The sequence below is a fragment of the Pipistrellus kuhlii genome, unplaced genomic scaffold (genome assembly GCF_014108245.1).
Source record: "Pipistrellus kuhlii isolate mPipKuh1 unplaced genomic scaffold, mPipKuh1.p scaffold_m20_p_8, whole genome shotgun sequence".
Classification (NCBI taxonomy): Eukaryota; Metazoa; Chordata; class Mammalia; order Chiroptera; family Vespertilionidae; genus Pipistrellus; species Pipistrellus kuhlii.
Genome location: NW_023425584.1, coordinates 15,532,231 through 15,549,321, shown reverse-complemented (window position 1 = coordinate 15,549,321; position 17,091 = coordinate 15,532,231). Strand labels below are relative to the sequence as shown.

Genomic DNA, 17,091 nt, shown 5'->3' with positions numbered 1-17,091 from the left:
GAAGACAGGCAATGTCTTATTCATCAGTTACTCTAAGGAGAGATGATACTCAAAACTGGAATGTCTACTGGGACATCCTGCTCCAACGAATACAATCTTCTAGAGCTCTATTGCAATTAATTTGAAAAGTGATGTTTCTATTACCACCTGGGCCACATCCAAATACACTTATCCATCTGTAAGCTATCAAATACATGACACTAACTTTAATTTTACTTTACCTCCTAATTATAAAATTTGTTAGATTTCTCTGAAGACTGAGGTATAAAACTGCTTCTGTTGTCAATAATTCTACTCTCACAAAACATTTTAGCTAACCAAAGGCAAGTATTCTAACTTTTAAGCACATTGAAATTTGTAGAGATTTCAGAAACTGAAAAGTAGATGATCTTAAAGAATTTGGTATAGTCAATTGATATTACAAAAAGTAATGTTTTACCAAATGAACTGCTATAAATCTTACCTTCACACTCTCAGGAAACTTAGCTATTCTCTCATTCGCCTCCGTAAGCCTTTTGGTTAATTCAGGTAGAGAAAGTGGCTCATTTTTCTCTTCTTTACTGGTGAATAATAATAAAAAGTATAAGTCATATATGTTTTGCCCTAGGTAACTTTTATTCCAATTGCCTATAAATAAATTTCTTTATCACCTGGGTCTTTATCTCCCATCTTTAAAAAAAGTTTGAGAAGGCAATTAAATATGATGTGACAAAGTTTTCAAAATGCAATATTACTCCTTATCATATTCCAAATCCCCACTCCTTAGACACACTGCTCCAATGAAAATATAGGACCCTTGGGGGTTCAACCTGCAGCCAAGAGTAGAGGGCCTAGATTTATTTGGGGAATTAGAGCTGGGCTCTTACTCATGGGGTGTATGGATGTACATTTTCCTGGAAGAGTGTGTTAAGTTTCTTAAAGGGTCCTGTGATCCAAAGGTTAAGAGCTATAATACTTAGTGGGTTAGAGAACTGTTTTTCTTATTATTAAAACCAAATCTAAAGCTGCTTAGAGTGTAGTAGTTTATTGGAGAAGTAATTCAGAATTATGAATCAAGATTTCAGTGGGAGTATTTTTAGAGCAATTAATATAAGGACGTTAAAGTGTTTTAATTGGTAAAGTTATTAACAGCTTTAAGTTGATCAGTATTCTAATTATTGGCCGAAACCAGTTTGGCTCAGTGGATAGAGCATCAGCCTGCAGATTAAAGGGTCTCAGGTTCGATTCCGGTCAAGGGCATGTACCTTGGTTGCGGGCACATCCCCAGTAGAGGGGGTGTGCAAGAGGCAGCTGATAGATGTTTCTCTCTCATCATCGATGTTTCTAACTCTATCCCTCTCTCTTCCTCTCTGTAAAAAAATCAATAAAATATATTTTAAGAAAATTCTAATTACTGTTTTAGGCATTGTTCTGGGGGACATAAGGTAAAAGGCACTTATCAGAATAACCAATCAATAACTTAATTACTGCAAATACCCATAGCAAAGTGCCTTATAATAATGCAAGCTCTACAGTGATTGGTGACAGGCTCCTGTCATCCATATGGTTAGGATGCTAAAGCATCATTTGATCATTTGATTTCTCTCAGTTCACGAGCAGTTCTGTCTATTTAAAAAAAAATTTTTTTTATTGATTTTGTACAGAGAGGAAGGGAGAGAGATAGAGAGCTAGAAACATCGATGAGAGAGAGTCATCGATCAGCTGCCTCCTGCACACCCCCTACTGGGGATATGCCCGCAACCAAGGTACATGCCCTTGACAGGAATCGAACCTGGGTCCCCTCAGCCCCCAAGCCGATGCTCTATCCATTGAGCCAAACCGATCTCAGCTGTCTAATTTATTTATTTATTTTTTTGTGATAGTACAGAACAACTAAGCAATAGTTTTCATTAGTGATGCAAATAATACATTTCATTTTACATGATTAATTTTTTTTGGGGAATCTACTTAATGTGCAAAGGTAGTATTTTACTGTACTATTGTTAATAATTTTGTGATTTCACTTAATTCTTAAGCAAGGTAGGAGTTGGTATTCCTATTTACAGATGAGACCTAAAGCTCAGAGACATTGAGACTCTTGCCTGAGGTCATAGGAGGGACAGGACTAGAACCCCCATTTGACTTCAAAGCCTGTGTGTTCACCACTAAATCATGCTGCTTCCAAGTGTCCTGATCAGTCTCGTCATGTATTGATTATGCTGTGATTCTGTGAGAACCCAGGAGGGCATTTTTATTTTTTAACTTTTTTAACTTTTTATTTTAAAAAAATATATTTTATTGATTATTTACAGAGAGGGAGAGAGATAGAGAGCTAGAAACGTCGATGAGAGAGAAAAATAGACCAGCTGCCTCTTGTGCCCGCAACCAACGTACATGCCCCTGACGGGAATCAAACCTGGGACCTTTCAGTCTGCAGACCCACGCTCTACCCCTGAGCCAAACCGGTTTCGGCCAGGAGGGCATTTTTAATTCCATCTTGTATTGACTCAGTACTTACCCCAGGCTCTGAGGACTGGAGAGGGGCTGTTCGGCTTCCTGTTCGGGGTCATTTTTATCAGGGCCATTCGCTGTGGATTTGCAGAACTGACTCTTCTGGTGTCGGCGGATCATTTCTGCCAAGGTTTCCTGAACTTCAGCAACAGTTCTCTGTGAGTTTTGGAAGCTGGCGTGCTTTTCTGACAAAAGCTCCTTACAAGTGTTCAGCATTCGCTTACTCTCTTCTGTGAGTCTCATGTCTAGTTCTGGAGGCTTCCTTGGCTCTGGCTGAGGAGCTTGGGGGTCAGTTTCTTCAGAGCTGGCATCATCCGACTGCTGGCTTTGTTCACCAGAGGTTGTCCGACTATGGGCAGCCCTTACCCAGACATTAGATTCAGGGCAAGGCCTGGAGAGAGACCACCAGAATTCATACAGACGCCCATAGATGAAAAAGGCCTCCAAACTTTTGAAAGCTGGTGTGGCAGGGGACTGATGGTCACCCAGCTTGTCTCTTAGGTGATCACAGCCTAGGAAAAGAAGGAAAGGTCGTGGGTTGTGCATTTCCTTTATCGGCCAGAAATCTGCATGTTGTTTCCTATTGCCTAAGAGACTAAGAAAAGGACAGCAGTGATCCACCTCCCACCAAAAGCCAACCAAAGCTCAACATTTACTGGCTCAGGACCATGTTCTTGATGCTACAGGCTAGTCGGTCATGACATAAAATGTATTCAATCTGTCTGACTGAAGGCTCTGGGGATCCTATTGTGTCTATGAAGAAAAATCACAGTGATTGAGTTCAGTGACTATGCAACTCAAGTATGTCTTTTTTTTTAATCCTCACCCTGGGATATGTTATTGATTTTGGGGGGGGGGGGGGGTAGGAGAGAGAAACATCCATGTGAGAGAGAAACATTCATCAGTTGCCTCCGTATATGCCCTGACTGGGGATGAACCCACAACCTAGGTATGTGCCCTGACTAGGACTGGAAGCTGCAGCCTTTTTGGTGTGTGAGACGACACTCGAACAGAGCCACCCAGCCAGAGCAAGAAATGTCTATCTTTTGTGCTTCTCCAGGCTAATTATGAGAATAATGCTATTTCTCTTGCTTTTAAACTATGTAGAAAGTAAATAGGAGGCGTAAGGTAGGCCAGGTAAAGAGCTCAGACATTCTGGCTGTATCTCTTAGGAGCCTAGGTAAGAGAGCCCAAACTTTCTACTAAATGACACAGTAGCAGTAAGTACCCCAGAGCCATCTATCAGTGTGTGTGGGGTCACTCACCCTCAGGAAGAAAGGCTGAGTGCACTTCCTGCATGACGGTGAAGTTCCCCGAGTCGTAGCTCCGGACCACTGCCCGGAGCAGAGCTTCCACAGCCTTGTCCCAGGAGGCCACCTGCTGGCTCAGCACTGCCAACGTCAGGTCATGGCAGATGTGAAGCAGGAGCTGGAGGGAGAGGCCAGAGCCTGTTACACATCCCCCCACAGAAAGCACTGGGACGACACCAGTGCTCCCAGTAACTGCACTTGGACAGAGTACACAGTCAACATTTAAGAAAGGTCCTCCTTCCACCATTCATTTTTGCTTCCCTATCTGAAGCTTTCATATATAGCTACACAACAACATATACTGTCTGAGTTAAAGTCTACTCATGTTAGGAAAATGCCTTTACATTTGTATGTAATTAAAACAAAAAGTGCATTTCCGGAACTAAAATCTATAATGAAAAACAAGCAGATCTGAACTATAAGAAAAATTATCAACTTTCAGTGAGCAATTTGATGAGTTTTGATAAATATATACATATCCATATAGATATATACGCTGTAACTACAACAGAAACCAAGATAGGACACTTTCATCATTGGAAAATATTTCCATGTGCCCTCTCCCTAGCCCTTGGCAACCATTGGTCTGGTTTTGCCACTTTAATCTTGTCTTTCCTAGAATTCATATAAATGGAGCTATAGAGTATGTAGTTTTTGTGTCTTGGTTCTTTCACGTAATGCTTTTGTGTATCAGTAATGTGTTCCTTTTTACTGCAGCATTGTATAGTATTCCTCTGTATGGCTGTACCATAGCTTGCACATCCATTCACCAGCTGATGGACTTTTGGGCCGTTTTTAGTTTTTGGCTGTCGTGAACTAAGCTGTCACAAGTCTGTGTGGACACCTAGTTTTGTTTTTTAATGAAATGTCTAGGCAGTGGATTGCTGGGTCATTGGGCACGTGAATGTTTGTAAGAAACTGCCACACCATTTTCCAAAGTGTCATATCATTTGAGGAAGTCTCGTTTACCAATAATATAGTAATGTCCTCTCATTTTCAAAAGAGAAATAGGTAATTGAGATATATATTCATAGGACAGGTAGAATAGTTACAGTGAATCAATTTTTATCTCTGGATAAATTTTACAAACAATTGTCATTGCAACAATCAATGAACAAAATGATATGTATGTTCTGATGTAGGGGCTGTGTTTGGTGCCCGGATTGAGGAATAAAACAAAAGGGATTTCAACTGGATTGTATTTCCTTTACCAAAAAACAAGAAAATACAAAACAACCCTCTAAAATACTACGAAACAAAAACGACAAATGTGAACATTTGTTAACTCTGGTTGAACACTATTCTCTTTGCTTTCCTATAGAAAAAAAACTTATTTTTTCCTTTTAAAAGGGAATGTCAATAAAATGGTGTCACCCCTGTAAATTAAAAAAAAAGGGAATGCCAATTTAATTCTAACTTCAAAGCTAACGGGCTTTATTTAGTCTGAAGGGATCTTTACAGGTAGTCTTCTCTGAAATGCCTACTGGCATCGGACTTGTTTCATTATACTAGGCATCGATGAAGGAATTCCTACAACTGAGAGATTGCTGTGCGAAGCTCACGCAGATGGGTACCTGTTTGAAGGGGGTGTTATTCGTAGCAGACGGGTACTTGATAGTCTGCAGCTGCTGCAGTGCTGCCCGGTACTGCTCGGGGGTGTCCAGGCCGAAGGCGCTCTTCCATACCGCAGTCACCCTCTCCGTGAGGGGCCCCGCGATGCCTGCGGACCAGGTGTTGTAAGATGCGGGAGAGCTTTCCCCCTCGGACAGCTGCCTTTCCTCCTGGTGCTTAGAGAGGAGCTCAAGAAGGCAGAACACCAGTCTTTGGCCCTGGAACCCAACGAAGGAGAGGAACTGTTGGCAGGCAAAGCGCTTGGCTAGACAGCCTCTGTTTCTCAGTGCCCCCTTTACGTCTGTAGCAGCCAAACCCCTTAGTGGCTGCCTGCCCAATGTGAGTTGTACCCGAGGGGGAATGTGATCAAGCAGGCAGCTTTTCCAGATATCCTTTGGAGGAATTCCTTCCAGAGCCCTTGGTGCCCAAACAACCATTTTTATAACGTGGAACCCCAACGATAGCCCTGCCCACTGCAATTTAAGATGCATACAGATCAGCCAAGATTTGTTCGCCTGAGAAAATATGGTCTGGGCTCATCCGTTCCTTCTCTTGCCCAAACTTGAGAAAAGGAAGTGAAGTACAGAGAAGAGCCTAATGGGCAGAAGGTGCGGGAGCAAACGGTGTGGATGGGAGCTGGAGCAGTGGGGAAGGGCCACGTCCAAACAGTTATCAGAGAGCTGCTGGAACAGAGCAGAAAGCCGAGAAAGGCCTGGGAAGATTTTTGCTGGTTTTTAGTTGCCATGAGATTCCTTGTATGATCCTGCAAACACAACTTTCTCAATGATGCATGGGAAGGTATCAGTGCCACGCTGCCAAGATAACTCGTATCAGAACAACACGTAGCTTAGACTTACAGCACCTGCCTTTAAAGTCATCTCAAATTTGATGTGTCACAAAAGGCAGAGGAAACGCACACGCGCGCGCACACACACACACACACACACACACACACTCACACGGGCAGTGGAAGCCAGTCATCTTTAACCACATGGGCACAAAGGTTTCAGTCTCACACTTCCTGGTGGCACACAGCCTGAGGGTGCCACAGGCAGAGCACCATGACTTCTGTTGGAGCCAATCCCTCTTCCTCTTCAGAGTCGCCCCTCGTCACTGATGTGCTGATGACAATAACAAACAGCCACTAGGCTGCCAGCCCAGGCAGGACTCAGCTGACTGTCTATTCCCAAACTGACGCGCAATGGGAATTACTGTGAATGACCACATTAGCTCCTACTTTGCATATGGCAACTGACAAGCCAGGGTACTTCCGTGGGATACTGTGTCCAGGACATCTGCCAAATCAGTACAGTTTGTGTAACTGGGTTGTTCACCCGGAGTTTGGTGAGAAAAGGGTTTGGGGCCCTTTCTTAATTATCAGAAGATGCAACAACAGACTGACCTGCAGACTTCCATGGAGCTGCAGGGCTTCCTGGGCTCCCACCCAGTTCCTGGCCAGAAGCAGCTCTTGGGCACATCTGAGAGCCAGGGACGCAGACAACTCATCCTCTCCCGCGATGGAAGCCAACTCTGCGGCTGTTTTAAGTGATGCTGCATCCCCCTTTTTGGCCAAAACTTTGGCTGCATCATAAGCGGAAGCGGCCCCTAAATAGCTATAAGACAAAATAAAACTCAAAGTGTCATAAACAGGTCTCCTATTCCTCTCAGAGGGCCAGGTCATTTCTTTCGGGGGCCTTTTCTCGCCCCTGTGCTCCCAGGTAGCCACCGTCACCAGCTCTCAGCCGAGTCCAGCCAGCAGAGGAGAGACAGCATTATATGGTCAAGGACATAAAAGAATCGCAATACTTGCTGAATTGAACCCAAGTAAAGGAGTCATTCTCTCCCATTTTTCTTATCTGATGGTGCAAGATGTCCCTAAAAGAGATTTCTCACTGCTACTGGGGTTACATGAACAGTTAGGATGCTGTACTTACCTATCAAGGAGGAAGAGCTAGATGAGTCTTACCAAGCTGGTTTAATACATCTCTGCTTTTTGTTTTCTAGACACTTGACCTCCACCTCTAAGCTGACCACTGTCATTCTTGTCATTCCGCTCTTCTGGGTTTGGTGTGCTCCTGTCTCCCCCAGACTTACCATTTAGCAGCGACAGCATAATGGCCATCTTTTTCTAGGATGGCTCCCCAGCTGAGGTACAGGTCCTTCAGGATTGGGTCCTCAGGGCGCAGGCGGGCCTTGGCAACTGCAATAGCCTCCCTAGAGGCAAGAACAGATAATTAGCCAACCTGAAAAGAAAAGGCTTCTCTTTAAGGGGCCCCTAGGAGGGGCTGTAAGATAGGACAAACCACCCCTTTTTGGTGTTCCTACTTCTTATAAAAAATGAAGTTCCTGCATACACAGGAAGCTAAAACCACATGCTGCATTCATTTCTTCTCCCAGGTCAGCAGATTCCTGGGGTCCCCAAGGCCCTTTTGGGTGGATGAAGTCAAAACTATTTTAGGGGCTGGTCTGCCTGTGGAGTGGCCTTACTCTCTGTCTCACTGCTTGCTTCACTAACAAATGCACTTTTACTTTAAGCCCTACCCCTCTCCCCACCTGTTTTAATAATAATGATGCTAAGAGGTTATTTGCCGTCTCACTGTATTGACATTTGCACTGACTGTGCAAGAGCAATGAAGGATAACTGCTGGCATCTGAGCAAGAGTCAAGGTGGTGACTCTTGTAGTTTAAAAAGAGAAAGGTCCCCTGTCCTTGATGAAGCAGTAACAATGAGTTAGAAGAGATGAAACAAGTGGAACTGAAGGGGAAGGAAGAAGCTGTCCAGAGGAAGAGCTCCAGAACTTCCTATTGAGTCTTTGGCTAAACACAAGCCATGCATGTGTGGGGACCTCCTTAGGGCTGGACAAAGAGGAGTCAGGGAATATATCTCTGAACTTATTAGGGGATTGGGACTTTTGAATTTTGACCAGTCAGACATGACAATTCTGATTTATTGAACATATGAGACATTCAGTAAAGACACCAGAATGTAGGAGGACAAACTAATTGCAGATTATGGATTTCTTTAACCTGTCCTAAGAAAAGCTTCAAAACAAGCCATTAAAAGATCAAGCCGATCCATAAGCAACTTTACTGCTTGCCAAAACAGAGTTCAACACTATAAAGCAGTGGTTCTCAACCTTTCTAATGCCGCGACCCTTTAATACAGCTCCTCATGTTGTGGTGACCTCCAACCATAAAATTATTTTTGTTGCTACTTCATAATTGTAATTTTGCTACTGTAATGTAAATATCTGTGTTTTCCGATGCTTTTAGGTGACCCTGCTAGTGGTTCTCAACCTGTGGGTCACATTGATGTTTGTTAAGCTAGTATTCTTAATAAATAACATATTTCTGTATGTTTCACATGTTTAATTACTGTAAAGGTTTTATGCTAGAGCTGTTAAGTAGATTAAATTCATGGTATGTCCAACTATTAGCTCAACTGTTGGGTTATACAGACCTGTAGAAATGGTGTGACTTGAGCAGCTCCACAGCTTCATACACTTTGTGAATAGAAAGTAGGTGAGAGGCAGCCTTGACATACTGTTCCTGAAAACACAACTGTTTGGCAAAAGCTTCCACAGCCCACAGCCACACATGGTAGCCAGCTTAAAAAAAGAAAAAAAAAGAAAAAGAAAACGTGGTTGAATAAGAAGCTAGTTTAAGGGGAAAAAAAGAAGAGAATGTTCAATATGGGTTGAAAATGCCTTTTTACTGTATTAAGCAGAAAATTTAGATAATTCAATAGCTACTACAGATCATTTGCTTCACCTACTCCCCACACCCACGTAAATTGTTTCTTTGATTATGTAATAACACAAAACTAAAAAGGTAACAAAAGAATGGAAGTCAGGGTAGTGGTTACTCTTGTTGGGGTGTGTGGATACTGATGGAAAGGGAGCATGAGAGAAGGGTACAACTAATGTTGTTTCTTGATATGGGTGCTGGTTACAAGAATGTATTCAGTTTGTGAAATCCATGATTTACTTATATACTCTCTGTGTATGTGTTGCATCTATATATATAAAAAAGTCTAAGTGACCAGCTGACCAGGTGATAGCTATGGCGGTAGCTATAATGGACACTGACCACCGGGGGTCAGATGCTCAACGCAGGAGCTGTCCAGCTACAGCAACTTTTCAGAGTGCCCTCTTGCACTCTGGGACCCCTCAGGGGATGTCAGACTGCTGGTTTCAGCCCAATTCCTGCAGACCAGGCTGAAGAACCCCACTAGTGGATGAATCTGTGCACTGGGCCTCTAGTATTAAATAAAAAGCTAAAAAGCTGGACATGGCATAAAAGGTTTCCTTGTTATCCTAGCATCTTCCCACCCATATCATCCAATCCTTTCCTCAGAGATAATCATTATTATTAGTTTCTTTTGAAACCTTTGAAAATGAATACACAACCACACATGTATAAATATAAATGACAAGAGTATTAAATATGCTTTTGCACATCTACACCTCCCTTCTTTTCACTTTCAATACTCTGGAGTCCTGTTCCATGTTAGAATGCATGAAGCTGCCTCATTCTTTTGGTATCTGTAGGAGTTTCTACTGTATATATGTAACCAGTCTCTCACTAATGGACACAAATAATGCTGCAACAATAGTCCATCAATATGTACCATGTTGAACATGTGTGTACAGTTCAATTCCTACAATTAGTACAGTGAGTTGAGTAAGATGTGCATTTTAAATTTATTAGAAATGGTCAAATTATTCTCCAAGACACTATCCATCTTTAGTGGGCATCCTTGAGAGGTTAGAGCTTTAGTTGAAAAGAACATACCCACTGGCGCCATAGCCACGAGATTGTCTGTCAGCTCCCCTCTTTCCACTGCAGTCTGGAGAACACCTTTTAGGTCTCCTTTCCAAAGCATAAGCTGGTGATACAACTCAGGGTGGCCATTTTCCAAGTGACCCTTTCCTACATGGAAGAAAAAGAATGTTTGGAAGCTGTTTCAGAAGCATCTGTCTACACTAACTTCTACAAAAAGAAGGCAGGCAGGATAAAAGAGGAACAAAACTCCTAGAATACAGTGTCACTAGCTAATGGGGGAAGTCACCTTTCAGAGTGCTCACAATGGGGCCAGAGCACACTCAATCACTTTTACTCAGTCACTTAGAGTGAGCACTGTTTAAGGTCTTATGACAGATGCAAAGGATCTGAAATATAAGTATGCAAATTGGGGAGCTCAAAACCTCATTAGTTGGCATGTAAAACCAACCATTCAAGGCCCCAGGATGGTAGCCATAAAAGAGGGAATCATAAAGCATCAGGGAATCATAAAGATGGAGGGGACTGTATTGACGAAATGTGCCTCACCTTCAACCTCCATCATTCGGTACAGGGTAGCCCTGTCTGTGAACAGTCCCAGGTGAAATCTTTCCTCAAGATCGGCAGACACATCCTCATTTAGCTCTGCTAATTCAAAGAGACAAAAGAGACACACACACACAAATCAGATTAAGTGATTACGCTGGTTACTGTTTTCTGCCTAAATACTTCCGAGTGTTATGTGCAGACCCTGAGAAAGAGTGCTATGACCTTGTTTACCCTAACAGAGAGAAAGGTAGCAAAACAGGAAAATATATATAGTTTGTTAAACTTAGCTTGGGCCAATCCAATGAGACAATTTAGTTTATAGATTGCTCAAAAGTTCCAAAATGGGGGCTGAGTATATAATAAGAGTATAAAATATCTCTAGAGGAAGACAAAATGATAGTAATGTGGCCTTGGGGAGAAATGAAGGAGTGGATGTTAGAGGTGGGAGACAGACTTATATTCTCTTTATACTGAGCATTCCTTTTTAACATGTAAAATTAAAAATATACAACTGCTGCAATATAAAAATAAGAGGCATTAGATGAGGGCTTTAGAAAGTTAAAAGCAAAAAATATTTTGTAAAAAAACTTCCATTAATTTTTCTTAAAGGTACTGTATATTATGATATTTCTAATAAGCAAATAATTTTGTTTCTACATTGAAGATGCTGTTCATTCATGCTGAGATATTTAAGCCATCATACCAATTCTAGCACCCAGATGGCTGGTAACAATCCTATATAATAAAAGGTTAATATGCAAATTGACAGAACCAAGGAACTATGATGCACACTGACCACCAGAGGCAGGCGCTCAATGCAGGAGCTGCCCCCTGGTGGTTAGTGCGCTCCCATAGGGGGAATGCCACTCAGCCAGAAGCCGGGCTCACAGAAGGGAGCCCCTTTTGCCGTTGTGGCAGGGCTAAGGATGTCTGACTATGGGCTTAGGCCCACTCTACATGGGGATCGGGTCTAAGCTATCAGTTGGACATCCCCTGAAGGCTCCTGTGTAGGCTGAGCTGAGGAACACCCCCCCCCCCCACACACACACCTGCCAGTGCGTGAATTTCATGCAATGGACTTCTAGTTTGATTTATAACAATAAAAGCAGAGCATTGGAAAGTGTTGACAGTGGTTAAGGTTATGACAGATGGAAAGGCTCAGGAAAGGGAGCTTGGCAATGGGGTATAGGAAGGGAAGAACGGAAAAGAATGTAGAAGAAATACATACAATTTTACACATTCATTCTAACAAATAAGTGCCTCTCTGTGCCAGTTCCCAGAAGACTAGAGATGGGCCAAGGAAGTGTATTTTTGTACCTTTGAAGTGTTTTGCAGCTGCTAGTACCAAACAGTCTTGATGAAGCTCCTCTTTGGACCTGTGGTCCAGGCTTGTACTCAGTGGAAGCATGGAACGGGCTTTTCGCTTCTTCATTACTAAGGCTTCTGAAAAGTAACAGAAGTACAGACCATCTAAAGAACAGATCAGAAACAAACCGAATGCCTACTTGTGTGAATGTAACCTACCGGAGGATACTGCTGCGCAAAGAAAGTCCCTTCTATTATAAAGAAGCTTTCAAATTACATGAGCTCGAGGCAATGTTCACAGCAAACAAACATGACCCTGTGAACACGTGTGATGCAGTATCAATTGCAAAACAACACTTCATCAAGTACTAGAAAATGTTTTAAAAAGTATGACCCTTCCTGGCTGGTGTGGCTCAGTTGGTTGGAGCGTTATCTTGTGCACCAAAAGGTGGTTGGGTTCGTTGGGTTCACTGCATGCGGGAGGGAGGCAACTGATCGATGTTTCTCTCTCAAATCAAGTCAATCAATCAATCAATAAGTATGACTCAAGATTGAGATATAATCAAAACACAAGTATTTAAAACTTAAAAACAACTAAAACCCCAGTTGCCTGTAACTTTTGTTTGAGGACGCTTTAACAAAGTATTTTAATTAGTAAATACCAACCTGGCTTGTCCTTAGGTGGCTCCTTTTTCAGTAAAGTGACTTTATTATTAACGATGACTTTTGGCTTTTCTAAGCCTAAGGAAACTGGAGGGCATATAACTGGTTCTCTAGAAACTACATCAAGAAAAAAAGTTTGGATGAGAACAATGCAGAATCTGGTTCTTTTTGAAAATTAGGAACTATACCAGGTTTAGCAGTGCAATTTTATCTGTTACCCAAAATGTGAGATCAAACACTTTCAAAGGCAGCATGGGTGGTTTCCCTTTTTTAGCTCACAGACTGTGTTCCAGAATTTTCTGAGTTTACTGCTTCTAACTTTGACTAATTCATCTAAGGAAAAGTTATAAGCTTCTAGCTTCCACAACTTTACACCATAGGCTCACAAGTTCCCAAACTTCGCTTAGGTTACAAAGGATATTACAAATTTAGATAACAAAGTACTAATGGCATGTTTAATTACACAAATAAGGAACACCTCAATTAATAGAAAAGATTCAGGGTATGTGATATGGAGTCACAATCCTGAACCTACCACAACCATGAATTAAAATAAAACAAGCTGCTGTTTCTTGTGCAATAATTTTGCAATAAAAAGGTATTTTGATGGACCTAAAAAATAAATCCAGTATGCTTTTAGCTCTGACTCAAACCACAGGTCCAACAGCTATGCCTTGAAACAGAAAGGGCCAGGGATGACTTTGTGCCATATATCTTAGTCACTTTAATGCTTTCACATCAAAATACTGTTTTAGAGCTAAAAAAAACCAACAAAACACACCACTATTTATATTGTTTGCTATTTAGTCATTCATTTCAACAGGTAACAGGCTTCAGAGCTTGAAGGTAAATAGCTAAAAGAATTGAAGGTAAATAGCTAAAATTATATCCCTTGTCCTTTTCCTCGTCAATATCTGTGGTAGACTGCTTAGTTAGAAATCAGTGATGGAACCCAGAAAAATAGTTTGTAAGAAGTCTGAGAGCTGTCACTATAGTTTAACAGGCTGAAAGAACTTCAATGTCATTCATAATTTTTTTTAGGAAAATACCACCAGGTGGAAACAGGTTCCCAGTGGTGGTAGCTTCCAGGTCAGACATTTGTAACGACAGCGGTGTCTTTCAATAAATGGATGACGATGTCAAATTGTTAAAACTTTTCCCATGTGGGTTCCTGTGTAAATACTCCCGGGCTCTGCTCTGTCCCATAGGCCAACCTGCCCAAGCTGGGGAGAAGCTTCTCTGCAGAACTTTGCCATTTCCACCCCAATCACTCACTAAGTCCCCTCTAACACTTCAAAGGTGTTCGGAGGCTTAAAGGTGCCCTTTGACAAACCTAATGTGGTTGCCAGGGGCACCAAAAATACCACCCACGCTAAGGAGCTGGGAAACCAGGTAGATGAGAGGCAGAGAAGTTTCTGGTCACAATTCTTTAGTCCTGGAGTCGGTGACATGGGGCTCGGGCACATACCTATGGAGGCGACTCTACAGGGTAACTCTGGCTCCCGTGCTTCCTCTTCTCCCTCCTGGTCGGACACGCTGCCGTTCTCAACAGGCCCCGTGCTCTCCCTTATGCTTTCTTCTTCATTCCCCTCATACAACTCCTGCTTTACGGACACTCTCGAGGTGACCTTTTTCTTCTTTTTGGGCTTTGGCTTAGGTTGAGAGAGCCTTTTTTTCTCTAATTCAATACTTTTCTTGCCTAGAGGAATAGAAAAGAAAAAAAGAAAAAAAAAGAAAAAGCAAAGGTTAAAAAAGGATAGAGTAAAATATAAACTGATTAAAAGCACTCTAGGAGATCATCTCCAAACCCTCACTACTCTTTTTGGATAGCATTCTTACCCTTTCCCTTCCTTCACAATGAATTTTTAGTTACATTATCCAAATGTTAACCCTTTGTGATGAAATTAAATCAGAAATACTATGGTCAATTAACCCTGAATACTGTAGTGTGTGAACACACTCCTCCATCATCACAGCACAACTACTCAAATCAGGAAATGAACACTGATACACTCCTACTGTCTATGCCACACATTTCACTCAGGTTTCATTAGTTTTACCAAAAAGGTCTCTTACAGCAAAAGGCATCACACACTGTACTTGCTTGTTATGTCTCTAGTTTCCTTCAATTTGGAACAGGCTCAGATTTCTTCTGATTTCAAACTATTTTTTTAAAGGCTTTTTATTTTTTAAAATATATTTTTATTGATTTCAGAGAGGGAGAGGGATAGAAACATCAATAATGAGACTCATTGATCGGCTGCCTCCTGCACACCCACTGCTGGGCACGTGCCCTGACTGAATTGTAACATGACCTCCAGTATTCAGAAATGAAGACCTGGGTGCCAGGAATACTGTTACGATTTGGATGCTGTCCTCAGGCTCCCCAGGGCTGGCTGCCTTGCATAGGCTCCAGCGCCCTGACATATGGTGGCAGCTGCCCCGTGTGAATGTCTTTCTCGCTTGCCCCTAATCAACTCAGTTACTGAGGAAGGGAGCCGGGGAAGAAGGTGAGCATTTCTGGGCTCCAAGTTAGGACTGACCTTGGGGAGGCCGGGAATGTTCTTGCATGGAGACGAGCCATTTGTACACACAGAAGTCATCTGCTCCCGAGTAGATGCAGTCTGGATCCAAGGGGGACCATGCCACGCACAGCAGCCGACCTCGATGTCCTCGGAAGTTGCATAGAGGCTCTTCCTGGAGAGCATCCCACACCTAAAGCCAAAGTCACATGACAGAATAGGCACTTTCTAGTTATTCCATTGTTCTGGGGGAGGAGAAAAATAATATTTTAAAGATCTGTGCATACTTATATTTCCTCTTGTGATTTGTAATTTTCTCTTAAGAGTTCAATTTCAGAGAGTGCTATTGCCTGTGGGGGTGATTCTGAGTGAGCTTCTAAAGGTGGCCTACAGATCTCACCATCCTGGAGTAGTACTGTATATTATTTATGAAGAGAATTCTTAACTCAGCCCACCCTGCACGTGTGTGCATACTTGGGGTTCTAATTTCTCACAGGTGATTCTTTTGTCCCCCAAGTACCTGGGCAACTGATCAGTGTCCTACCTGCTTCTTTAAAAATTTATTCCAGAGAGGAAGGGAGAGGGAGAGAGAATCACTGATTGGCTGCCTTCTGCACACCCCCTACTGTCTCAACATGGAGACAGACATCCACCACAGATACTGCCCTCCAGTTCCCAAGGTCTGTTTTGGTTCTGACACCTGAAACTCATACCTCATAGTTCAGGCTTGGCAGCTCATCTTTACTTTTTAGAACTTGAGATTTCTGACTTACCATTTTATTATTAAAAATTGTTTTCACATAAATTTATAAGTCCATCACTGACAGTGATAAGTTAGAATGAAATCTTAAAATTAGAATTTAGCTAGTTTCTATAAATACTTTCATTTTCATCTCTAAATAAAAAAACAACCCAATCAAAGCCCGATAAGGGCCTGGAATAAAACTAAGATGCTTCCTAGAACTCAGAAAATCCCTTTCTGTAGAAGTTAACAGTGAGGGAAGGGGAATGCACACAACTGGGAAAAGAGGAAAGTCAGAGTACACAGTGAGGAACCCACTCCCAGAGACGCTACAGTACCTGCGCTGTGCCGTCATAGGAAGCAGACACCAGCCTTCCATCATGGTGTGGGCTCCATGCCAGACTAGTAATCTTGGCAGTGTGCCCTGAGAGGGTCCGGTAGGGCTCTGTAATGGTCACTGGAGATTCAGGATTGCTCTCTACAAGACAAGGGGAAAATGAGAATAACAAAAGCTACCTCAGGGGGTTGTGAGAGTTGGATGCAGTGAAACATGTGAATGCGTTGTGTGTAAAATACTCAAACACTACAGGAAGAGGGTATAAATTGGGACAGTATTTTTGGAGAGCCACTTGGCCAATAACCATTCTTTAAAAAATTTGGAGAAGCCCTGATCACTATAGCTCAATAGTTAGAGCGTCAGCCTTAGACTGAAGGGTGGCGGGTTCAATCCCTGGCCCCAGTTGGGAGGCAATCAATTGATATGTGTCTCACATCGACGTTTCTCTTGCATGCATGCTCTCTCTCCTCTACCTCCTTCCATTCCATTCTCTCTAAAAATTAATGGGAAAAATATCCTCCGGTGAGGATTTACAGAACAAAAAATCTGGAGAAAACATACAGCAAACTGATAACACTGATTATTATTGAGGGATGAGATTATGGGAGGAATGTTACTTTCTTAGTTACCATATATGTCATATTTGAAATTTTTATTTTAAATAAAATGAATATATTACTTTTGAAAACAAAAAAGTAATAACATTTATTTTAACAGTAAAGAGTGTAGAGACTGGAATGGAAAGGAGCCAAACAGAGGATCGCACCCCAGTGTAGAAGA

At 42.1% G+C, this 17,091-nt stretch overlaps 1 protein-coding gene across 10 annotated transcripts in view; it reads right to left on the bottom strand.

The window, feature by feature from the left end:
- GEMIN5 (gem nuclear organelle associated protein 5) overlaps positions 1-17,091 on the bottom strand; it is a 35,338-nt gene that overhangs the window by 2,422 nt on the left and 15,825 nt on the right. For 3 of the 10 annotated variants that reach the window (XR_006740698.1, XM_036423716.2, XM_036423714.2), the window contains exons 14-27: positions 16,313-16,452; positions 15,254-15,425; positions 14,179-14,409; positions 12,714-12,827; positions 12,060-12,185; positions 10,743-10,841; positions 10,206-10,343; positions 8,872-9,019; positions 7,506-7,625; positions 6,814-7,024; positions 5,375-5,629; positions 3,756-3,918; positions 2,498-3,002; positions 464-560 (exon numbers count right to left, since the gene is read on the bottom strand). Coding sequence is in view for 9 of the 10 variants with exons in the window: in XM_036423716.2 (XP_036279609.1) it covers positions 464-560; positions 2,498-3,002; positions 3,756-3,918; positions 5,375-5,629; positions 6,814-7,024; positions 7,506-7,625; positions 8,872-9,019; positions 10,206-10,343; positions 10,743-10,841; positions 12,060-12,185; positions 12,714-12,827; positions 14,179-14,409; positions 15,254-15,425; positions 16,313-16,452 (2,519 nt within the window). In the remaining variant the exon portion in view is untranslated. Of the gene's footprint in view, positions 1-463; positions 561-2,492; positions 3,003-3,755; positions 3,919-5,374; positions 5,630-6,813; positions 7,025-7,505; positions 7,626-8,871; positions 9,020-10,205; positions 10,344-10,742; positions 10,842-12,059; positions 12,186-12,713; positions 12,828-14,178; positions 14,410-15,253; positions 15,426-16,312; positions 16,453-17,091 lie in introns of those variants that run through there. The other 7 variants (XM_036423715.2, XM_036423717.2, XM_036423720.2 and 4 more) reach the window with 6 other exon arrangements.